The sequence below is a fragment of the Acomys minous genome (genome assembly GCF_964271855.1).
Source record: "Acomys minous genome assembly, chromosome: 14".
Lineage (NCBI taxonomy): Eukaryota > Metazoa > Chordata > Mammalia > Rodentia > Muridae > Acomys > Acomys minous.
This window is the reverse complement of record NC_140496.1, coordinates 100,163,319-100,188,191: the sequence shown is the minus strand read 5'-3', so window position 1 is coordinate 100,188,191 and position 24,873 is coordinate 100,163,319. Positions and strand designations below refer to the sequence as shown.

Sequence of the window (24,873 nt, the reverse complement as noted above, 5' to 3'; positions counted from 1 at the left end):
AGAATCTATGTAATTTCTCCTGTAATAGGGAAATGCAACATGGCCTTCCATTTGGGCTGCTTAAGAGGGCCTAGCTGGGCTGTGGTGGCACACGCATTTATTCCAAGCACTCAGGAGGCAGAGGCAGGTGGATCTCTGTGAGTTCAATGCCAGCGTGGTCTACAGAGTGAGTTCTAGGACAACCAGTGCTACACAAAGAAACTGTGGGGCGAGGCAGGGCAGGGAGGTGGGGGGCGGGGGGTGGACAGCGTGTGATAAAAGAGCCTAGAAAATGGCTCAGATAAATCTTTTCCTGGCAGTGTTTTTTCCAGTTGAGGTCAGGACTCATTCTGGCCTGAATTTTTGTTCGTGTTTTTAGAACAGACTTTTCACACATTACTCCACGTTTTAAGCCAGACAGATGACAACCATGATCTGTCATTCTCCCGCGCATTAAGAACACGGGTCACTACAGGTCACCTCTGAGGCTTGGTTTTCTTCCTCTGTAAATGTAAGAATTCTGGTGCTTGTTGAGATGTTGGAAAATATTAAAACGAGGAAAATAGGTATACGTAGGCTCTTAGTGGCAGAGCTCTGAGTGCAGTTGGTAAGGAGGAGGCAGACGAGGACTGTGACAGAGGTAAGGGGCCACAGGATGCTGCTAACTTAGTAGACTGACTGAATCACTGGACATCTGCAACAGACCAATCTGCTTACCAAGCATCAAGGGACTTGGGACCAGCCCAGTCTTTTACTTAGTGGTCCTTACCTGCTGCAGGCAGTTACTTAATGTTTAGGGATTTACTTACCATCCCGAACACAAGTGGAGCTTATTACTTACTTGACCCAGATACGTGCCAATCTTTGCACTCTCTGATAGAAATGTCATTATCTAAGCTTATCTTGATTCTTCCACTGTGGGCCTTGTTGTCGAGCGTTATCTGTAAGGACAGGAACAGGGGTCGGTCCACGGTGCATGACTAGGTCTGGGAGCCAAATTGGCCTCTAACTTCACCAGAAAGCAATTCTTTGGAGGACACAGGGCATATGGACCCTCGCCTCTGCCCAGCTGGGACTGTTAATCCCTGGGCAGTGCCCCTTTATTTCCCTATGAATTGATGATATTGAGTTAGGTCTGCTACATTTTAGTGTCTAAACCCCACGTTTCTAGGATGCATTTCAGCCTCGGACGCCTTAGCAAACAAGAGTGCCTCTCCCCTCCTTCCTGTACCCGATGCTGAGTTTGAATAGGTTAGCTCTGCCCATCTTCCAACAGGTCCTTAGCAACGGAAAGCTGTTGGTGTTCAGGCAAATTCTGTGAACACAGAAGCGGGTCATAAATGTCCTTAGACGCACCAGGTGGAAAGGTTTTCTGTCTTGTGTTTTAAATTCTGGGCCTAGATCTCTCCATCACTGGCATGGTGTGTATTTCAAAGGGCTTGGGGACAGCATGGCAAGCACATCCTGCTTCTGTGATAGGCAGGCGAAGATGCGAGGTGTGAGCAGCACTGAGCTACCACACAATGCCCTCTGTCGCCCTCCCGTGTCAACCCTCTTGCTTCTTCTATGCAGAGAGAAGGAGATCCAGCTACATTTTCTCCCCTTTGCACCAAAGGATAGAAAATGTTCACTTAGAAGTTCTCCTACTGCTCAGTCCTAAACGAACATCTATCTCACCCCGCCCCACCCCCATGCTCAGGGAACATCACAGAAGAGGGGGCAGAAAGACTGTACGAGCCGGGAAATGGGGAAGGCTGCTGGGAAACGGTGTCTTCTGGACATAACTTGGCTACGGCCCTCATGAGCTCACAGCAACGGTGCCTATCTGTGCAGGATCAAGCCAGTCTGCTTTCCAGCATAGGAGAGACACAGGAACTCCACCCCTAGCTGAGGCGCTCTTGGCCCTTGCTAGCTACTGGAAGAGAGAGTATCTCTGTCTGGATGTGTGGCCCCTGATAAGCTGTCCATGCCCTGGGGAATACCCTCCATGCATACGAAGGCAGACAAAGTGGACTAAGTGGGAGGGGGTGTGGAGCGGGGTCTGGTAAGAGCTGGAGGGAGACAGTACTGGAGAATATAATCAAAATATTATATTTATCTATGCAATTCTTGGAGAACTCTTTTTAAGTGCTCAAAACCCTCTCTGCCATTAAATGAATGTAGTTGAAGCCTCTCCACCCAGGGAAGGCAGACACAGCTTCAGGTGTGCAGTTCTAAGGAATTTCAAAGACTCTAGCCTCTCTGTCTGTACCTCAAGATGGGGTATCAGCTTCTTTCTCTACACAACTGAAGCCACTGCCACTGCCTGCCCTCCCTGCAGTGGCTGAGGAACACAAGGAGTTGCCACTGTCATTTGACAGGTAAAAGTCCCTGCCAATGAAAAATTATTCTTTGTCCACACGAAAAGCCTCAAGGACTGACAGGGACTCAGTAAATCACCTGAGTTACATCCCAGTAAGCCTCGGAAGATGCTGCATCTCCCCAAGAGGAAGGTATGCTGGATGGGATTTAGGGAGAGTATCACAGACCAAAGGTTAAGACATGTGAAGTCATAAGCAGTTGCTGTGCAAGCATTAGGGATGAGGCTCAGGTCTCCAATCTATGTGAAAGCCAGGCAGACATGATGACTACCTCTAACACTTGAGAAGCTGAAACAAGGGACCTCCTAGGCCAGTGGGAGTGTCAGACTAGCCAGAATTGGTGAGTTCTGGGTTTGGTGAAGGACCTGCCTCAATTCGTGAAGGGGCAAGCAATCAAGGAAGCCCCCTAATGTTAACTGTGGGCCTTTACACACATGTGCACACACGTATGTATCCACATATGTCTTTGTCCACACATGTGAACACATATATACATGTGCACACACTTATACACACCATGTGTCATACATATGTGAATACATATACACAACATGTACACATACAAAATATAATTCAGATGTCCATAGACCTAAGAAAGAACCTGAGAAAATATCATGTGAGATTTATGAAAGCAAATGAACTATTTTTTTTTCTGTTAGAAATCCAACTTAGCACATGCAGGCAAAAGTTAAATACTGTTTCAATGAATCTATTATGAATATACTGGAGATTTAGCTATCAGAATTGAGCCATTGGGAAAGACTCAGATTTCACATGCATCTTCTTGATTCATTCAACAAATAATACCATCACCTAATGTGTGTTGTTGAGGGAAATGATATTAACTAATAAAGTGACTGAAACCTTTAAGGAGCTTCCACCCTAACAGAGATGATGTCAAACACCTAGAAAATTCTAGGTTAAAGAGTGAAGTGTCAATCAGGTGAAATATAAAAAGGGAGGAAAGAGAAACAGAAAACAAAAGCTGAAACAAGAGAACAGTGCAAGCCAGAACACTGCCTGGGAAATAGTGTGTTTCCAACTAAAGAATCACAAAACTCAGCGAAGAAGGTGTCAAGACTCTAAGAATTCTGAAATGGTCACGTCTCAAATTCAAGATAGAGAAGACTTGGTGATAGCTTCAAATCTTTAAAATCAAATAATATTGACAATTTGTAATTCGCTGGTTAATGCCAGGATCAGCATATACAGTACAGTTTAAAATCCTACTCAGGTTTGGGTGCTCTTCCATGGAAAACCTCCTCTATGGTCATTATATTATATTATGGGACATAATTCACCCCTACTCCTGAAACCTCAATTTTTCACAACCAATCACTTGAGTTTCATGAGGACTAGTTACTTCAGGGGCCATACAAATCTGGATCATATGAAAGAAAAGCTTTAAATTCTGTCCTACATGTGGCCAAACAGAATGCGCTATTAGTACATCTTTTTTTTTTTTTAAGGTTTACTCATTTATTACATATACTGTGTTCTGCCTGCATGTACACCTGCACGCCAGAAGAGGGCATCAGATCACATTATAGATGGTTGTGAGCCACCATGTGGTTGCTGGGAATTGAACTCAAGACCTCTGGAAGAGCAAACAGTGCTCTTACCCTCTGAGCCATCTCTCCAGCCCCCTACATCTTTTTTTTTTTTTTATCACATTTATCCATTTAGTCTGTGTGCATCTGTGTGCGTGCGTGTGTGTGTGTGTGTGTGTGTGTGTGTGTGTGTGTGTGTCTGCACACACAGCTCCATCTGCAGCTGGAGTACATAGAATACAGAAGGGGAGTGGAAGAGAAACAAACCAGAGCACTCAGGGACCACATAGGGAAGTTCAGAGCAAACATCATGATGAGTGAGCTCACCAAAGACCCTCAGCAACTATGGAGCAGTGCCCCCTCTCCCTCTCTCTCTCTCTCTCTCTCTCTCTCTCTCTCTCTCTCTCTCTCTCTCTCTCTCTCTCCCCCTCTCCCTCTCTCTCTCTCTCTCTCTCTCTCCCCCCTCTCCCTCTCTCTCTCCTTCTCTCCCTGTCCATCTCCCCCCCACCCCCACACACAACACTCTCTCCCTTTGTCATTCATTCATTCTTTCCTTCTCCCTTTCACTCTCACTCTTACTCTTTCTCCATTTCCTGATCCTCTGGTCATCTGCTGTGCATCAGGCCCCATGCTGGAGACAGCAGCAGACAAGGGAAGTCCCTGCCTTAGAGAACCTGCCCCAAGGTGCAGAAGACAAACAGCAAGTAAGCAATATGCTACAAGGAGAGCTAGATAGAGCAGTGCCCTCGGGCACACCTGAGTGGAATGTCCTATATTTATGGGAATGCTTAGCACGAGTTTATGAGCCATACACCTAGATAAAACAACTTTTCTTTAGACAGGAGCTGCAGTCAGCACAGCCCGCACTTACAGTCAGAGTAAAGTCGTAACAGTCAGGAAGCTCCTGGTGCCGAACCGTCTGTAGATTAATGGCTTTCAGCTTAAACTGAAGCTCTACGGTCAGGAGTCTGGAAAGCAGAGGATGCTTGAGATGAGGAAACACACACAGACCAAGGTGTGTGTCCCCCAGAGGATGCTTGAGAAGAGGGAGCACACAGGCCGAGCTGTATGTCCCCCAGAGGATGCTTGAGTTGAGGGAGCACACACAGACCAAGGTGTGTGTCCCCCAGAGGATGCTTGAGAAGAGGGAGCACACAGCGCCCAAGCTGCGTGCACCTCCACTTTCCTCACCTGTGGAAGTCCAGGGTCAGGTTGAGTTTATTTTCTGCAGGTGTTCCGATGTGAAAAGGTTCATCTGGCTCTATAAGGAAACATTCTGCCACAGAAAGGAGCAAAGCCATAAATAAAACTGCATTTTCAAAGGATAATGATTAAGATCAATTATTCATATTATTACTTTTTAGAATCATGACTGCAAGAACTCAGTATCCGGAAACAACCTAGATGTCCCTCAACTAAAGAATAGATAAAGAAACTGAGGTACATTTACACAATGGAATACTATTCAGCTATTAAAAACAAGGAAATATTGAAATTTGCAGGCAAATGGTTGGAACTAGAAAAGATCATCCCGAGTGAGGTAACCCAGGCCCAGAAAGACATGCATGGTATATACTCACTTATAAGTGGGTATTAGTCACATAATACAGTATAACCACAATGCAATCCACAGACCTACAGAAACTAAATAATAAGGAGGACCCTAGGGAAGATACTTAATGCTCATTCAGAAGGGCAACTAGAAAAGACACCAGAAGTGCTTAAAGAGAGGGAAGAGGATGGGAGTCTACCATAGATGTCCTCTGAAAGACTCCACCCAGCAGGGGACCCAAGCAGACTCTGAGACTCACAGCCAAACTTTGGGGCAGAATACAGGGTGAACTAGGGAAGAGTTGGGGGACAGAAGGGCCTGAAGGGGACAGGAGCTTCACAAAGAGAACAATGGAGCCAACAAATCTGGGCCCAGAGGGACCTACAGAGACTGATGTGCCAACCAAGGACCATTCATGAAGACGCCTTAGACCCCCCCTGCTCAGATGTAGTCAATAGGCAGCAGTCTCCAGGTGAGCTCCATAATATGGGGAGTAGAGGCTGCCTCTGACATGGACCCTGTTGCCCACTCATTGATTGCTTCCCCATGGTGGGGCAGCCATGCCAGACCATGGAGGAAAAGGATGCAGGCAGTCCTGATGAGACTTGGTAGGCTGGGGTCAGTATGGTAGGGGAAGAGGGCTACTCCTCTCTGAGGTCTAGGGGAGGGGAGAGGGGAGAAGAGGGAGGGAGGGTGAGCCTGGGAGGAAAGGGGAGAGGGGGCTACAATCGAGATATAAAGTGAACCAATTAAAAATAAACAAACTTAATACTTAAAAAAAAAAAAAAGAACTCAGTATCAATACAGCTTGTTCTGAGTCTCCAGCTTTTAAAATATATTTCTGTAGTGCTCAAAGATTTTCAAAGACTGTCTCAGAGTGCCTCCATTCTCCCTGTTCCCATCTTCTCCATGCTTCCTTCAGCTGTTTGTTTTGCTTTCGAGTTTTATAATGAAGGGTTCAGAATAGGAGTTGACACATAAGAGTGTCTGTGTAGTCCCTCCTATGACGTGAGAGCACCGACCATCAATGTTTTCAGAGATGTAGCTATCATGGGGCTTAGCTATAAATCAAGGAGCTAAGAGCCATAGCTGAAGGTTAGAGGGATTATCACCTGTTTCAATTTCTGGATCGATGTCAAAGGTGTCGTTTCCTGGGCAGATGGTCCCTTGCCTGTAGAAGTGCTGACAGATGGCCATAGCCGATTGCTTGGTGCCCTTGTTCTCATAAGCGTGGTTACCAACAGAGATGTTGCGAAGCTGCAAGTACTTCATCCAAGAGGGGGGGGGGGATGGAACACCAACCAAGGCCAAAGGGATGTTAGTCAGGGTAAAAGCAAAGCCCAACTCTTCCTGTGCCCTGCTCTCACAGAGCAGACATCAGGAAACATACACAAGGTGCTGCATCTGAGGGACAGACTCTAAGGAAGGGCACCATAGTTCAGAAGGGACAGTTGCTGAGTCTAAGGAAAGCCCCCAGAGACCTTGAATACTCAAACGCTTTGTACAATGTACCCAGGAATTCCCCCAAGTCAGCTGCCTCTGACGAGTCTCTCCCACACTCAGGTCCCAATATCTCTGGTTGGTTAGAGCAGCTCACCCAGACGCAGCCTCCCAAGTCATTCTTTGACTGGTAAAGTAAAAATAAATTAAAGATTCGCAGCCAAACACTGCAGCTACGAGAAGCAAAGCAGTTACACGTTGCTTATTTGTGGTCCTTCTGCGTCATCAGACCACATACAATAAGGATTCTGAACCCATTGGCAAACATGTTTGTGTCTATCTGGTGCCCTGTTTTCATGGAGTAATCACAGCGAATTCTGTGCTGTTGCGTATTGACAGAGGCTTAGATGCATTTGTGGACATTGACAGAACATGTGTCTCTCTGTTGCATGAGCAGTTGTGTGTAATAAGAGCTGTGACTTCTGGTGGATGCTTTAGAAGGCCGAGATGCTGAGGCCACTGAGCGGGGAAGAAGAATGCAGTAATTAATGTCCTGCATTTGATCTGTTAAACCGAACAGCTCCAACAGAACAGGGCTAGCGGCGCTAATGTGGGCCCTTTGCCCCTCTGTATCCCCTTCACGATTAGAGAGCACAGCAACAGGATACAAGAAGTGAGCGTATAGATGTCTTGATCTCAGCCTCTCACGCCTTCAGAGCTGCGAGGGGGAGCCTGCTCTCACTAGCATCCTGGCAGATTATTTTCCTATAGTAGCAGAAAGCAATGTGACAACTAAGATGAGGGCTCTTCCAGGAAAGAGCGTGGAGACCTAACAAGCAGGATGGCCTCCGTGCCAGACACAGGATTTTGAAGACTAAGTTTAGTTTATTCCCACTGATAAAGGCAAAGATGGTTTATAAAGAATTTATCAGCCACCAGTGATTGCTTTTCAGCAAGGTGGAGGCAGCTAGATCAACAGTCCAGTGCTGGCCTCTGCTACAAAGACTTTGAAGTCACCTTGGGTTACATAAGGCCCCATCTCAGAACAATAAAAGAAGTGTAATAGACTGTTTTACTTCTTGCCTCTACACAACCCCTAAGATACACACAGATCTGGCACAATGATTTACAGATCCTTAACATATTTAAAGTCCAGTCTAGAACTGAGAGATGACTCCATGTGTAAAGCACTTACCACCAAATCATGAGGACCTGAGTTCAAATCCCCCAAGCCCATAAAAATCCAGAGTAACACACATCTATAATTCCCGGATTCCCATGGAGACATGAGAGGCAGAGACAGGAGCATCCCCAAGAAGCTTGCAGGCCATCTAGGTTGCTAGATGTATGTAACAATCAGCAAAAGACTGACCTCAGACAAGGGAGACATTGAGGACTGGCCACCAAGGTTGTCCCTGGAGCTTCCCACGAATGCCATGTGATGTCCTGTGCATGCATGTGCATACACACACATACACACACACACACACACACACACACACACACACACACACCATTTTTTAAAAAGTCTCTAAACTTAACTTCATCACTGAGCTGTTTGCTATTTTCCCTCTAAAAATTGTATGGCAAAGTTGTTTAACAACTTTATGTAACTTTTGTCTCTGACTAAGTTTCCTATTCCCGCTGCTCATGAGGAGCCCTGGCTCCATAAATATATGTGTCACTGGTCTCTGACTAAGTCACCTCCAGAAAATGAGGAGTCAGGATTGTTTGGAAGCAATATTTAAAGAAGAGATTTAATGACTTTGAAATGTGATCTGTAACTAACCTAGGTCAAAAATACTGACCTCAAAAGCACTTTTAATTATCCCTTCAAAAGAAGTGACTTGAGACCTTGAGAAAGTACTAATTATAGCAAGAATAACCCAGAATGAAGGCTTGACTCTGGAATGTGACAACAAGCCTCCTTTTGTCAGGTGAGTTGGCGTCACAATATAATCGTCACCAGGCAAACAGAAAAGCTTTACTTTAAGTGAACTTGAAGGCCTTGCTTGTTCTACAAACTCAGAACTTAATATCCTCATTATTTGTCATAAGTCTCTAAAAGTATGAGCTTTGAAGACCTAATGGCTGCTTATACCCAGGGTCATTTAGTAACTTCAAATACTGAAGTCCTGTCCCTGATTCTTTTAAATAAGTCATTGAACTTCTATCCTTCTGTTGCTAGGAAACAAAAGCTTTTTTTTTTTAAATCAATTTCTACTTGTTTAAGTTTGTTGACAATATTTCTCAATCCATTTTTAAATATTTTATTTATTTATTTATTTATTTATTTATTTAGTGTGTGTGTGTGTGTGTGTGTGTGTGTGTGTGTGTGTGTGTGTGTGTGTGTGTATGTAGGGATACATGCAGAGGCCTGGAAGACAGTAGATTCCCCCTGAACCTGGAGTTACAAGCCCCTGATGTGGATGCTGGGAAGCAAATACAAGTCCTCCAGAAGAGCAACAAGTGCTCCTAACTGCTGAGCCATCTCGGCAGTCCTTAAACTATATCTCAGCAGTTTACTCATAAGGCGTCTCCAAGCACAACTGTTCAACACTTGACTGATGGCTTCCATGTAAGCCGTTGCTACCATTTCTCCAGCTTGTTCTTTCTCTCAAGTAAAGAATGCACGCACTGCCTGGGTTTCTCACTATTAGAACATGTGCCTAACTTGTGCGAGGCCCTGAGTTCAACCCCTAATACCCAAAAACAGACAAACAAAGCCAATGACAAATGCACGTGTTGATTTACCTGGTTCACTGCAAAAATGATCTGGTCGTACACATCATTCTGAGTGTACACTGCATACGTGTCATCCATCCGGTCCATGTACCCTTTTAGGAAGAGGTGTTTGAAGGCGATGGTGTTCTCTTCCTTGAAAGCCACTACCATCTGGTTACTCAGCCCAAACAGGACCAGCTTAAAGGAAATAGAAACAGCATGAGGATGAAAACTGTGAACAGAGAAGGAAAGGAGGCACGTGGTTTAGGGGCTCGACTGGCAAGGATTTGAGAGGGATTTTTGGCAGGATATCCCAAAACTTGAGTTCTGGGAGATGGCGCCATGGATAAAAAGCACTTTCATTACAAGTATGAGGACCTCAGTTCTGAATCCCCAGAGTGAAGGAAAAGTCAGATGGGTGCCAGCAATCCAGCACTCCTATAGGGACATGCGAGGTGGAGATAGGAGAATATCTGCAAGCCCGTGGGCCAGGTAGCCTCGTGTGCGCAGTGGGAAAGCTGCAGACCCTGTCAGAAGGGGAGGACTGACACTCAGTGCTGTCCTCTGATCTCCACATGCACATCATGGCAAGCATGCACTCACATTAATGTGCACAAATGTACATGTTTTAAACATACCCACAGAGACGCACACAGAGACAGAGACAGAAAATGACACAGAGAGGTTGGTGAGGGGAGAGAGCGCACTGGGTATGGAGGCTCCTGCCTGTAATTCCTGCACTCAGGAGGCAAAGGCAACAGGACTGCACTGAGTCTGCAGCCAGTCTACCCTCCACAGTGAGTTCCAAACTATTCTGGGCATTAGATTGAGACCCCCAACCCCCCCCCCCCCCGCCGCTGCCGCCTTTCTCAAAAAACAATACAAAACAAAACAAAAACAAATCCATCAGTTCCTTTTAAAACACTTAACCTAAACACCTTTGTGTGTTTCTTGCCAAAAGGCTTAAGCCACTGACTAATGTTCCTCTGGGCCATCTAGTACCTATAGGAGTCAGGTGAATTCTCTGAAAAGACCAGGGAGTAATTAAGAACCCGAGTCTGAGCGTGTGAGGTCTGAAAATGTGCATCACCTTCTCTGATCCTGTTTCCTGCATCCCACGGCGAGCTGTACTACAACAGAGATGCACTGCACAGGTTCAGTTTGTTTTGAGACTTGAGCATCAGCACATGTATGAAATGCTGACCTTGGCACACAGCAACTGCCCGAATGTACCTATCGTTATTCTAATTAAGTAGCATTCCTAGCCAGAGAAATGGCACAAACAAGCTTTTCAGTGCTGTGACATATTGCATTATCACCTGGATATTAAGAATTTTGAGTGCAAGTTGCCAAGTATTATACTGAGAACTGAGCATGTGTTCATGGTGATGTGTTAAAGGGAAGGTGCACCTGCCCCTGCAAACTCTGTGCAGCCACTTAGGAGCCATGTCGCCTTTTAAAACCTGTAAGCATCAGTGTCCCTCTCTGTAAGATAAGATAAACTGAGACTTCCCCAGTAGGAGGAGGGTTACAAATGATGTACTGGGAGGGAACAGTCACCCAAGTCTAGTGTTAACATCTAAATAAGAATTCCACCAACTTCAAATGATTCTAGAAATTGTCTTGGTCTGATAATCATAAGGACTTGTTTTCAATAAGCAAATAAGAGAAGTAATCTCAATATTAAAAAAACAACAATAACTTTCCATCAATAGTAAGTGTTCACCAAGAAGAGAATATAAAAATATAAACTTAAACTTTGCCTTCGTTTTTCTCTTACTTTTAACAAGAGGTACTACCAGCAGGAAAACCCAGCTTTTTTACATTTATCGTGTGTGTGTGTGTGTGTGTGTGTGTGTGTGTGTGTGTGTGTGTGTGCGCGCGCATGTCTGGAAGTCAGAGAAAAATAAACCACACTAGTATATGCAACTATCACAAAACATGATTTCTCAAAAAAAAATTAAAGATACTATGGAAAAGAAACCAAAATTTTTCCTTTCTAACACAATTGAAGGCACCATTTCACAGGCCAATGCAACCCCCCTTCTGCCAACTCCATATTCTTCTGCTACCTGGCTCTCATGCTTCGGGGATGTAAGAAACTAACCAGAACGCAGAGGGGCTTGTGGAGACTGGAACACCAATCAAGGACCACGCATGGGCTGGACCTAGGCCTCCTACACAGCTGTAGCTGATGGGTTAGCTCAGGCTTCCATGTGGGTCTCTAGTAGGAGGAGCAGAGGCTCTCTCTGACATGGACTCTGTTGCCTGCTTTTTGATCACTTCTCTCTGTCGGGGCTGCCTTACCAGGTCACAGGGGAAGTAGATGTACTCAATCCTGACGCGAATTGAGGAGCTGAGGTGGGTTGGTGAGAGGGGCTCCCCTTTTCTGAGGAACAGGAAAGGGGGGATGGGGAAGAGGGTGAGTCTAGGAGGAAAAAAATGAAGGATCAAGGTGGGGATGTAAAGTGAATAGATAAATTAATTAATTAAAAAGAATACAAGAGATTGCCTACAGCAAAAATCCATGCACTTTCGGGAGAAAGAAATGCACAGAATATTAGGAATAAAAGGAAGACCTCATGTTGGGAGTCAGCTAATATCTGTGGAAATTTTATATATCTCTCAAATGTGTCTTAATTATGATCCAAATGCTTAAAAGTGTTATTCCTGAAAACTATTATGGGACTAAAATTATAATAATGAAAAATGATAAAGAGCCAAGTGTCACACAGTGCACACTTTGACTATCAGCACTAGGGAGACAGAGGCAGGTTGATCTCTGTGAGATCAAGACCAGTCTGGTCTACACAGGGAGTACAAGGCCAATCAAAGGTAAATACAGGTAGCCTGTCTCAAAAAAAAAAAAAATGAGAGAGAGAGAGAGAGAGAGAGAGAGAGAGAGAGAGAGAGAGAGAGAACAGAAGAGTGCTAAAGTCTTTCACAAATGTTAGAGAGAAGGGCTAAGTTTGTATCTTTCCTTTTTTATTGTAGGCTTCTCCCAGCTTGTGTTGGAAGATACTTACTTACCTGGATAGTCACCATTGCGATTTTCAGAATTTGTATGGCGAGTTTCCACGGCTTCCTACCCCGGGCCCAGAACTTCTCACAAGGATTCATGAAGAAGAATTTGAGTTTCCGCCTCATCTGGTCCTCTAAGAGAAGCTCTTCAGCTGGGGACGAGCTCGAGTGGAAAGTGTAGGGACTTTCCTCCTGGTGAGAGCTGCAGCTGCTAACCACCACCTCGGGATTTGCCATCTCTAGGGAGGGAACCAAACACTTCCACTCAGCCAGGAAAGCCACGTGCTCGTGGTGTTTGCTACTGCAGAGTCCTACAGGAAGCCTGAACAGGGGGGGGGGTCACTGACAGTGAGGCAGAAAAGAAAGCCCTATGTAGGCTCAATTTTCTTAACAAATATATTTTATTATGAGCTTATTAACTGAGTATACGTCACTTATAACCCAACTAACCAAAACAATAGCAAAGGATTAAAGAATACAATAATGAAACCGTAAGGATAGCAGTTCCAAGGAATGATTCTCCTGGCGTAATCAGCAGGATTTCTTCTGCTGGAACCTGGAGTAACCAGAACCCAGAACCTCAGCCAGAGCCTGGAGCCCTGAAGCCTTCCCTCGAGCGATTCTCTCTAGGAGAGTCTCGAAGTGAAGCAATGAACAGCCAAAACTATCCCAAGTCTCCAAAGGCCTCGCCTCCAGTTTTGGGCTCATTTATATATCTCCTCTCAGAGTCTGTTCACGTGATCTTTTCAGCTGGCAGCAATCAAGCTCCCTCACGAGGTGATTTGTCTTCTAGTGGATTAACATCACCTGTTCTCTCACAAGATTGTTCTCCATCCCACACTGGGGATCATAACAAAAACAGATTTATCTCTCCTTCAGCCTCGGGGAGGGGAGCATGAGAAAGGAATGGTGTGGGCACCTCACCCTGAGTCTAGTTCAAGCCTCTGCCTCACCCTGAGTCTAGTTCAAGCCTCTGCCTCACCCTGAGTCTAGTTCAAGCCTCTGCCTCACCCTGAGTCTAGTTCAAGCCTCTGCCTCATCCTGAGTCTAGTTCAAGCCTCTGCCTCACTCTGAGTCTGGTTCAAGCCTCTGCCTCACCCTGAGTCTGGTTCAAGCCTCTGCCTCACCCTGAGTCTAGTTCAAGCCTCTGCCTCACCCTGAGTCTAGTTCAAGCCTCTGCCTCATCCTGAGTCTAGTTCAAGCCTCTGCCTCACCCTGAGTCTAGTTCAAGCCTCTGCCTCACCCTGAGTCTAGTTCAAGCCTCTGCCTCACCCTGAGTCTAGTTCAAGCCTCTGCCTCACCCTGAGTCTAGTTCAAGCCTCTGCCTCACCCTGAGTCTAGTTCAAGCCTCTGCCTCACCCTGAGTCTAGTTCAAGCCTCTGCCTCACCCTGAGTCTAGTTCAAGCCTCTGCCTCACCCTGAGTCTAGTTCAAGCCTCTGCCTCACCCTGAGTCTAGTTCAAGCCTCTGCCTCACCCTGAGTCTAGTTCAAGCCTCTGCCTCACCCTGAGTCTAGTTCAAGCCTCTGCCTCACCCTGAGTCTAGTTCAAGCCTCTGCCTCACCCTGAGTCTAGTTCAAGCCTCTGCCTCACCCTGAGTCTAGTTCAAGCCTCTGCCTCACCCTGAGTCTAGTTCAAGCCTCTGCCTCACCCTGAGTCTGGTTCAAGCCTCTGCCTCACCCTGAGTCTAGTTCAAGCCTCTGCCTCACCCTGAGTCTGGTTCAAGCCTCTGCCTCACCCTGAGTCTAGTTCAAGCCTCTGCCTCACCCTGAGTCTAGTTCAAGCCTCTGCCTCACCCTGAGTCTAGTTCAAGCCTCTGCCTCATCCTGAGTCTAGTTCAAGCCTCTGCCTCACTCTGAGTCTGGTTCAAGCCTCTGCCTCACCCTGAGTCTGGCTCAAGACTCTCACTAGAGGAAAATCAAATATTCGAGCACAGTTAACATTTCTTAAGTCCTTCCTCCCTTTCCCAGTATAAACTTTACAGTTTTCTAGAATTCTTGCCAGGAAACCCTCTTAACAGGAAAAGGGCATGCTATGAACTCCTTGCACAGCCTCTGTGGCTGTTGGTTTTGCTTTATTAGGTTATAATCTTATCCAAGACACCCCGGGAACATCTACCATCCTTTTATCAAAAGATTAGAAAGAGAAGAAGCTTCTTAGCACCATTGTAAGATGTGACTTGAAAGCCACCAAACCCGTACCTGAGGCTAATGCTAAGATGCCTGTGACCTTCCCCTGAGAAGTCCATGGCCACGGCCACACATGAGGACATCCTACTCTTCCTTTGTAGCACCCCTTTCTCTTTTAACCCTTATGCCCAAAAACTGTATTGAAATGTCATTAATAAACTCCAGCCTTGACTCACACTGACTAGTGTGATATTGTTTTTTGCATTGGCTGCCCCAATGTCCACAACGTTGTCTTGTATTCCCAGGCCGCACTAGGTGCACACCAGTTAGAACTGAGGATATCATAAAGCCTGCATGGCTGCCCCAATGTCCACAACGTTGTCCTGTATTCCCAGGCCACACTAAGTGCACACCAGTTAGAACTGAAGGGGATAGCACTTTCCCTCTAGTTTCAACTACTCAAGTGAATTCTCACCTAAGTGGAAGCTGGCAAATCCACAGACTGTTCCTATTAGTAAAAGGTCACATGTTTGCATGTGTGGCCGCATGCGGCATGCCTGTGCTTTCCGACTCATTAGGTAACAGGTGCAGTCTCAGCAAAGATCAGAGGCCTGAGAGACTGAGTAAGAACTTCAGAGAGGAAATGGACCCTGAAATGATATGCAGATTTTTTGCATGGATATGGCCATTCATTTTCCTCTCTGGGGAAAAACAAAACCCTCCATATAATTATTAATCAATAAATAGGTTTTGTACAGACTCAAGAACCACTTAGCATCTTGACACTTCTATGACTTGGGTCAACCCACTCAGCCCACATTGAGTCTCCATCCTGCAAAATGATAAAAACATCTCTCTTCATCGTATCTATGGCAGGCTGGAGAGCTGACTCTGGGGTTATGAGAGTGGGAGAACAGGCCAAGTCTCTCTTCTGCTGCAGCATTCAGAAGATGGGACCCAGCACCTCACCCCAGCAGCAGGGTAGAATTGGCCCTACATTGGTGGGGGCGCGAGGTTGCAGGTGAGCCTGCCTGCAAACATTAAATAAGAGGCAAATAAGGCTTTTAAGCTGAGTGTAAGCAGGCAGCCTCGCTTGCTCTCTACCATTAATCTGGGAAGCTCTGGAGCACCATTGGTATTTCCAGGGACAGAGTGAACCTCCAGAACTGAGCTCCGCTGCACAGGAGAAGGCAGATCCTCAGCTGCAGCCCAGCTCCCAAATGGTCCACCATCTGAACTTGCTTATACTTACCAGCATGCTTTGCTCTTTGAAGCACATGTAGCTACTATCTCTTTCATCTCTTTGAAAGGGGTAAAGAGGCTTTTTTCAGACTGAGAAAGAAGTCAATCCAGAGCCTGGGAATTAGCTATCTGGGATTTTTCCTCAGACTAGCACTGATACTATGAAACCCCACTCTAATAAAACACTCCACGCTCACCAGGAGAGTGGAGATCCTCCACACAGAACAGAAGGCCCAACTGAGTTTAATGCTCTCAGAGTAACTTGCACCCAGCGACGAAGAGAGAAGAACGTAGCCTGCATTAATGCATCTGATAAGTCATACCTGCTGCTCTCCAAGTCTCGAGTCACACATTTGCTACAGATCCCAACATTCTCAGCAAATCCAACCAACATTCCTGGAATGCAGACCTGGGCTATAAAAACCGGCCATGGGGAACCTTCTAAACTCCCGATTAATGAAAAGATTAATAAGACCTCCGCTGAGTGAAGAAAACAATGTACAAAACATATTACTACGTAACAAATGCACCTTTCCTTCCAAAGCAGATAGATGATAATGCCACACACTAAAGTGCAGTGTGCCCCGGCGTCACAGCGCATCTCAGCATGCGGACACGTCGTAATTCTTGGGTAAAGAATTGGGCAAAAAATGCTGTGGATTTTCACTCAATATCTTACCTCCTTCGAAAGAGTAGAACCTGAAGGGCTGAGTATATGACTGAGTAACAGAGAACTTGTCTCACATGAACATCATGGGGGGAGGGGAGGGGACTAGAGCCAACATGGCAAAAAAAAAAAAAAAAAAGGATATTTTGAACATCATTTGAGGAGACTATCTGTGGGACTTTGTACTGATTGGTTTTCTCAACTTGACAAAACACCTCTATAAGGTTGACCTGTAGGCAAATTTGGTAGGGCTTTTTGTTAATTAATATTAATGTGAGCGGGCTCAGCTCACAGGAGCTAGGGATGGTTGTCATCCCTAGGTAGGTAGGTGGTCCTAGGTGGCATAAGAAAGCAAGCTGAGCAGCAATTCCTAAGGGACAAACCAGCAAGCAGTGTTTCTCCTCCGTGGCTTCTGCTCAAGGGCCAGCTTTGCTAGGTTCCTGCCCTCTGCCCCTGCCCCAACTTCCCTAACTAGGGCAGAGCTAAAACAAGCTCTGTTGAATACTGCATATGAGTAACTGCAAGCTTGGGTTTGTTCAGAGTAAAGCGTGTTTGTGAGCCAGTGAGTTGAAATCCCACCAACCCCTTTTCCATGATGATACAGAGAAAATTTAACTAAACTACCAGCCACACGCCGCCTGAACAGTAACCTTAGAGGAACAAAGAGCAAACAGCCAACCACCATTAATTTATTCAAAACGCTGCTCAAGTTGTTCCCTAAGGCCAGCTATCATTGGGGCTGACTGCTAAACTTGCTAGCCACAGTGGCTGGCAAACCGTGGGTAGCAGCCGCACTGGCTGACCAGGTACTGACAGAGGCTCTTTTTCTGATGTCAAGGCCTGCGGGGGGGCCCCAGCAGAAGTCGGCTTCAGGTGTCAGGGTGCTGGCTCTAGACGGACACACAGACTTATTCACTGCAGCTGGAAGCTAAACTGGGTTAAGGCAGCACAAAGAACGAATGTGGAGCTGGGGAAAGCGCCACAAACTGCCACAACCTGCCTCTTGAGTGTAGTAATATCTCCCCAGACAGTACTTAGCCCCTCCTTTCTTTCCTCCCTCCCTCTCTGGTTCTACAGTTTGACAAGTCTATGACTTCAGGCTCCCACGGGGAGCCTCAGTTTTCACTCCTGCAAAATGAGGACCATCCCTCCTTCTTTCTTCTTCTATGCCGTGGACTACCTCTGTGGTTCTGGTCCCTAGCCAGAAAGCAAGGTCTGGCCTGCTGCCATCCAGACAGCACATCCTGAGGTCTTTGGGCTTCTACTGGAGTCTGACAAGAGCAGAACACTTGCTGCTGCTCTGCCCCCCACCCCATTTCTACCTTTGGCCACAAGGAACAGCCCAAGTTAAGAGCAGACACGGAGCCACTCCAGGGGAGTCCAGTTGGCTTCCATGATCCCAGGCTTCCCAGAGAGTGCAACACTCTGGGCTGGGGGTGACATCCTGCTTCCTGGGAAACTTGCTGGCATAGACAGGCAGGACCCTGCCTTCCCCTCCAAACCTAGCCAAGGTGACACAGAGAGGGTGCTCCCATCTCAGCTATACCTGTGGTCCTTGGCGGAGCCCCGGTTGTGTCAAACCGGTGCATCTCGCACTCCGCTCCCCTCTGTGTGCCCTCCATGGCGCAGATGTCCTGGACCCCTACCCTCCAGCTTTGTGTCGCTGGCCGCTGGTTCTCAGGACACCTGATGCCCCCGGGGCGGCGCCTAGGCTAGGCTCACCTGCGAAGAAACAAGTCGCGCCGCCCGATAGAGCACCGCAGCGGGAACAGCGAGGGACCTGGAGGGAGGCGTCAGGTCCTGCCAGCCTCTGGGGGACGCCTGTCAGCACAAGATCACCCTCTGCTTCAAGCCCCGACAGCCTCCAGCCACCCTCCCTTCTCGGGGCCCCAGCCTCGTGACCCTCCTCCCCGAGGCTCGGGTTCCCTGCCACGCCCTTTGTGGGGCGGCCTTTCTCTGAGACAGGTCGGGAGGGGAGGCCATCTGAAGGAGAGTAGCTGCGGCATGGTCTTCTCTCACCTACACTTCCAACAGCTCATTTTCTGTGCTCCCACCGAACATCCCCACTGGCTTTCTCTGTGAGTTGGAAAACGACTGGTGATGTGAACCACTCAGAAATCATTCCAACAGGTAGCACGGAGCTGTAAGCGGAGTGTCGGATACATACTGAGGCTCTCCTAGAAGCATTTGCCTGGCTCCCGATCTGCCATGCTGACCTTTGCAGACAAGGTAAACTCAGAAAACATAAAGCATCCATCCAGAAACAGTCCTGGGGGGCTCTGAGATGCAGTGTGAATATAAATATATCAGTCAGGGCCACAAGGGTGGCTTACTCAGAAAAGCACTTGTCTTACACACTCAAGGAACCGGGTTAATCCCCCCAACACACATGGCACCCACAATCTCGGACCTGGAGGAGGTTAGAAACAGGAGGGTCCTTGAGTTCACTGGCCTGTTTAGTCTCTGGGCCAATGAGAGACCCTGTCTCCCTGGATTCTTAAGATGACACATCACAGGCAGTCGGTCCTCTGACACATCATGCATGTGCACCAGTGTGACCACACACAGGTGTATCTTCACACCAACCGGCACACACCCACACATCCTTTTTGTTGTTGTTTGGTTTGGGTTGGGTTGGGTTTCTTTGTTTTGTTTGTTTGGGTTTATTTGTTAGTTTGTTTTTTGTTTTTGTTTTGTTTGTTTTGTTTTGTTTTGGCTTTTCAAGACAGAATTTCTCTGTGTAATAGCCCTGGAACTCTCCTTGTAGACCAGGCCAATCTCGAACTCACAGAGCTCTGCCTGCCTCTGCTGGGATTAAAGGCATGTACCATCACGTCCGGCACACACGCACATGCATTTTTAAAAAAAAGATTGGCTGAAAGAACGACTCAGCCATTAGGTGCTCTTGCTGCTCTAGCAGAGGACCCAAGCTTGGTTTCCAGCATCCGCTAGTAGCTTACGGCGTCTGTAACTTCAGCTCCGGGACACCAGGTGCCATATCCTGGCCTCTGAGGACACCAGGTAGACACTCAGGAGCACGTACAAACATGAAATCAAAACACTTATATATGTAAAAGAAAAATAAAGCCTTAATGCAAAAGCTTGGGCTTAGACTTTCTTCATGGATTTCTTTGGCATGTTTAGCACTGGGTCTCCCAGACTTCAGGAACAGCACTGACTGGCTAGGTGTACTTACAATCACTTGAGATTTGTTTTAACTTACTGCTTTATGTTTATTATCTTGGAGCATGAGAACTCACCTGGCAGGGAAGTACCATAATCACGAAGGGGTTTGTCCCAGGCCGAGGCCTAGCCACTGCTCCCCAGATGTTTTTTTACCCCGGTGACTTCACCACATGAGAGAAGCTGCATAATTTCGGCAGTGGGAGATTGTGATCAAGTTCCCCCCTGGAAACATAGATAGATTTTTTTTTTACATTGCAAAAAAAGTAGAATTTCCAAGTAGGGTGTTCCACAAACTATATTCAGAGCAGAGAGACAATTTTTTAACTTTATTTTCAATTCCTAGATCAGTTTACACAGGCAATTTATATATGGGAACTGCTCCGTTTTATGTCATTTTGTAGGAAGTGGGGGGGGGTTGTTTTGTTTTACAGTGGAATGAAAAAAAAACCTTATGCTGTTCATTAACCCAAATCCCATGTGACAGACAGACAAGCTAGATACTCAAAGGATACAACTGGCACACTGCTTGCTCAAGCACAGTTTGGAAGAATAATTTAATCTCTAATACCCATGTGTCGCTGAGCAGTTTAACGCTGTCTTCCCGCTTACTGTAGCTGAAGTTATCATCACAGCAAAAGCTGGAAATGCATAATGGTTCAGAAATAATCTGGACTTTGGAGAGGTTCGCAGAAAGAAGGAGTGAGCCTTCCTCAGTCCTGGTGCGGCTGAGCTATCTCAACGAGGGAACTGAAAACATCAGGCTGCAGAGTCAGTCCAGTGAGGGGCCACGCTCTTCTCTGTTGCTTCCTTTTGTGTCTACTCTGTCTAATGGCATAAGAATGGTGAGTGTTAGGTAATTATTAATTAGTAAGGGATGCTGGATATTAATTCATATGACACACGTAAAGCATCCATATCTTATGTGCTTACAAGGTGCCGGGCCTTGGGTTTTAGGCAATCAAAATTAGTGGGAAAATCAACTGCTCATGAACTGCAAAGGCTCAGTACTGTTGAGATGTTAATTTCGTACTCACTTCACTTGTAGGTTGGATCCAGTCCTAAAGGGAATTCCAACAAGTTGCTTTTAGACTTTTAGACAAACTGATTCTAGAACTCACATCAATAAGAAGAGCCTAGAATAACAGGACAACTTTTATAAGAGCAGAACTAGAGTGTTTGTCAAACCCGATGCCAGGAGCAGGGTCCTGAAATAGGTTCTTATGCACAAAACTGTCAAAATAATCTACAGGGAGAAGTGGGCCTAGTAATCAGCATAGCGGTATTGTTGGCTCAATAGAACAAATGATGGGGCTGAAGAGATGCCTGCACGGAGAAGAGTTTGCTGATCTTGCAGAAGGCCTGGGCTCAGCTCTCAGAACCCACATAGCAGCTCCCAACCAAATATAACTCCAGCTCCAGAGGATCCAACAGCATTTACTACCTCCATAGGTGCATGAACACATGTGGTGCCCATGAACTCCTATGACCGAGTGGTACGGCCATTACAGCACTGTATCTCTATGCACCCCTCGGGATGGAGCCCGCCTGTGACCAACTGATACAGCCATCACAGCAAGTATATTACATTTATGAAGAAAAGTTAACTGTAAAAAGACTTGGGGGACTTCTCCTGGAGGGATTTCCAAAGAGGGCATCAATACTGGAGATGGCTGCTCCATGTGTATTGTTACTTTTGTAAACCATCTAGTAGGAGGACATGGTTTTCAAGTGAAGTAGAAGAAAATGACCATCTTGATGTTGCATGGTCCTGGGCTCATGCGTGAGTTTATCTTAACTTTTTTTTAAAAAGATTTTATTTATTTATTATGTATACAGTGCTCTGCCTGCAATGTACTTCTACATGACAGAAGAGGGCATTAGATCACATTATAGGTGAGTGTGAGCTACCATGTGGTTGCTGGGAATTGAACTCAGGACCTCTGGAAGAGCAGTCAGTGCTCTTAACCTCTGACCCATCTCTCCAGCTGAGTTTATCTTAACTTTTAAGAAAAAGTCAACACATATGAAATGTGAAGTAAGAATCTAAAGCAAGTATTTTCTGCAGCTGCCCAGTATGCTTGTGTGCTTATTTTGCTATCGCTGAATGTCTATTTTCTAATGTCCCTTTCTTGTAATTATTTTTATTATAAAATAAATACAAAGCAGTGATTATTTCATGTGATTGAAATACAGCCTTTGTATAATATTTTGATTTATTATTTGAGAACATCATATACATATTCAATATATTTACATTGTATCCATCACCCCTTTTCCTCCTTAACCCCCAACTTGTGCCCCGAACTTCACGTTCCCTTCTTTTTTATCTTTACAGCACACTAGGTCTAATTAGTGCTACCTATAACATGCATGGGTGTGGTACAACATGTATGGAACACAGAGAGCCTACCAGTGGCCATACATGCAAAGACTCACACTCTCCCTCCACAGCCATCAGTGGTCCTGAGCTCCTTCCTCTCCTCTCTATGGTACCCAATAGATGGGAGTCTAGCACAGAACGATTTGAGACCACTCTAGGATACGTAGCAAGAAATTATCTCAAAACAAAATCAATTATGGGTGATAACTCTTCAGTGTTTGCTGAGCAGCCAAGAAGATAAAATTACCACCATGTGGATGAGGACTGCAGGAAGGGAAGAGGCCCGGAGACTCAGGAGATCCTGCCTGAGTGTGCACCTGAGCTTCAGGTGCTGGAACTGGCTTCTTGTATTGTTTAAGGGCTGGTTGGCTTTGGTTTGGGTTCTGTTAACTATCATACAAACAGCTAAGGAGCTGGGATATAGGCATTTGGTAAACAAACCTCAACTTTGTTCAAATATAGCTACCCTCAAATTTCTATAAATTTATTTTTTAACACTTTCAATTCATTACTTCTTTTATGGTTTGGGTAACAAATATTTCACAGACTAGAGACAAATGACATCCTGGGTGGCACTGATCTAAAGGACATATTTTGGGTGTTTGCTATCTTAGGGAAATGCCTAGTGGAGGCAGAGTTTGATATCCAAAATTACATTTAATTCTCACACACAAAAAAAACCTCACTTTGAATAGAATTTAAGATTCTGATTGTTCAACAAATTCACTCGAGTGTATACCAGATTGAGGCATCATGCAGCGCTTCCATGCCAACGTCAAGCATGAAGGTCTACCAGAAGTCAGTCTAGGTCTACCAGAAGTCTAGGTCTACCAGAAGTCTAAAAAGACTAGTTTTGACATGTGGCCTTTCCTAATACTATAAAAAATGTCTAGTAGGAATAAGGGATGTGATGATTAACATTGTCAGTTAATCTAGATTCTGGAATCTAGATTCTAGAATAACCTAGAACACAGGTCTCTGGGCACTCAGGGGAGATGAGCACCCCCATCCATCTCTCTTTACTTTCTTCCTCACTGTGGGAGCAACAGACCAGCTGCCCCAATCCCTTGGCTGCCATGTCCAGTTGTTGGTCCAAGTGCTACCCAGATTAAGCCCTTTCACTCTCAAATTGCTTTTGTTAGAAAGTTTTTATCACAGAAACAGGAAAATCAACTAATTCTCAGGGGCAGGGTCTATTTCTAATGTACACACTCTTGGTAACAATTCAAAGCACTTAAAAAATGCAAGTTCTAAACTAGACAGCTTTGGGGACAGCTCACTAAACTGTTCAAAAGTGGGAGAGGAGCACTGGCTAGCCTCAGGGGTGAGGAGAATTATTTTTTGACTGCATCTCATGACTTGTTCCCTCACATGACAAAACTATTTAACACTGATTTTATTTTAAATTTGAAGCTGTCTCCTTGGCTGAGAGAAGAATCAGCTCCTTCTCTCCTCTGACTTGCTCTCCCTCTTCCCCCTTTCTTTCTCCAATAGAACGTTCTTTGTGGGAACCAGGGCTGCCCGGGGAGCCTGCCTGTGAGCTACAAGGGAGGCTTGCCCCACCTTTTTCCGGTTTACTCTCAGAGAAACACTCTCACACCCACACTGAGATTTGGAAAGCTTAGTTTGTCAATGGCACTTGTTCAGACAATAACAAACTTAGGCTTAAATATAATTTTCTTATTTTAAATGTGGTATTATTACTTTAAAATATTGAAAGTGTCCTAAAGGTTCTTTTTTTTTTTTTTTAAAGTAGACATGTCTGGTGTTTGTTCACGGATGTTCAATGCCTGAAAACACCAAAGGCTGCTCTCCACTCACAGCTGTTTCTGAGAAGAGAGTGTGAAGACCCACACAGCGACAGTGCACTTTGTTTCCACATGGAGCTATTTGTCTCCTCCTGGGCTTTTGCACTGGCCTCTCCAGAGACATCTGCTACACATACAGTTATAAGTTATTATTGGTCTTATACAGAGGGAAAACTAGGTTGGACTCAGGGATGTATTTCTTTTCCTTTATCTTTCTTTTGTAGGTAAGGAGATAGGAGCTGAAAAGAAAGAAAGAAATATAGAAATATAGAGGGAGGATAGAACAAAAGGTAGATTGTTGAATCTACTCCTCATCTTAAAGCCTTGTCACTCACAAATAAGGTTATTTTTAATTCATTGGTACAGATTTTGTATATTGGTGCAAGTCATGGTCATGTCAAATACTAGTCTATTTTTGTCACAAGAATATATATCCTAGGTCTAATGTGTGTGTATATATATATATATTTACCATATATTTTACCATATATATATGGTAAAATAGTTAAATAAGGTCTTCAAAAGCCTCAGAGACCTACAGAATATGGCATTTAAAAAAGTTTTTATTATTTTAAAGATTCTTTGACAACAAGACAAGTTAACTCCTGGCAACACCCAGCCTACCTCAAAGAAGATGATGAGCATCAAAGAACCTCCTTATGGAGATGGCTTCAAATGCAGCAAACTGGGCAAAATGTCCTCATTTTTGCCATAACAGAATTCCTAAAGATGGGCAGGATTGGCTGCAGGCAGAGTAGATGGCCGAACTCTGCCAAGACAGGGTAAGCAAGTCCTCAATAGTTCCTGCCTTGCAAATATGTCTGTCAGATATATAGG

General features: G+C 45.5%; 1 protein-coding gene and 1 long non-coding RNA gene across 4 annotated transcripts in view; one reads left to right on the top strand and one right to left on the bottom strand.

The window, feature by feature from the left end:
• MCOLN3 (mucolipin TRP cation channel 3) overlaps positions 1-18,534 on the bottom strand; it is a 29,131-nt gene extending 10,597 nt beyond the window's left edge. Inside the window, exons 1-7 of one of the 3 annotated variants that reach the window (XM_084756374.1) lie at positions 18,385-18,534; positions 12,636-12,865; positions 9,636-9,803; positions 6,554-6,707; positions 5,081-5,165; positions 4,761-4,857; positions 821-920 (exon numbers count right to left, since the gene is read on the bottom strand). In XM_084756374.1, the coding sequence (XP_084612500.1) occupies positions 821-920; positions 4,761-4,857; positions 5,081-5,165; positions 6,554-6,707; positions 9,636-9,803; positions 12,636-12,863 (832 nt within the window). In that variant the 5' untranslated portion in view covers positions 12,864-12,865; positions 18,385-18,534. Of the gene's footprint in view, positions 1-820; positions 921-4,760; positions 4,858-5,080; positions 5,166-6,553; positions 6,708-9,635; positions 9,804-12,635; positions 12,866-15,228; positions 15,248-18,208; positions 18,310-18,384 lie in introns of those variants that run through there. The other 2 variants (XM_084756373.1, XM_084756372.1) reach the window with 2 other exon arrangements.
• A 169-nt stretch (positions 18,535-18,703) lies between these two features.
• On the top strand, positions 18,704-22,008 carry LOC311583020. The gene is made up of 3 exons (XR_014774351.1): positions 18,704-18,891; positions 20,463-20,690; positions 20,894-22,008. It is a non-coding gene; the product is annotated as an uncharacterized lncRNA (long non-coding RNA).
• Positions 22,009-24,873: the final 2,865 nt, after the last annotated feature.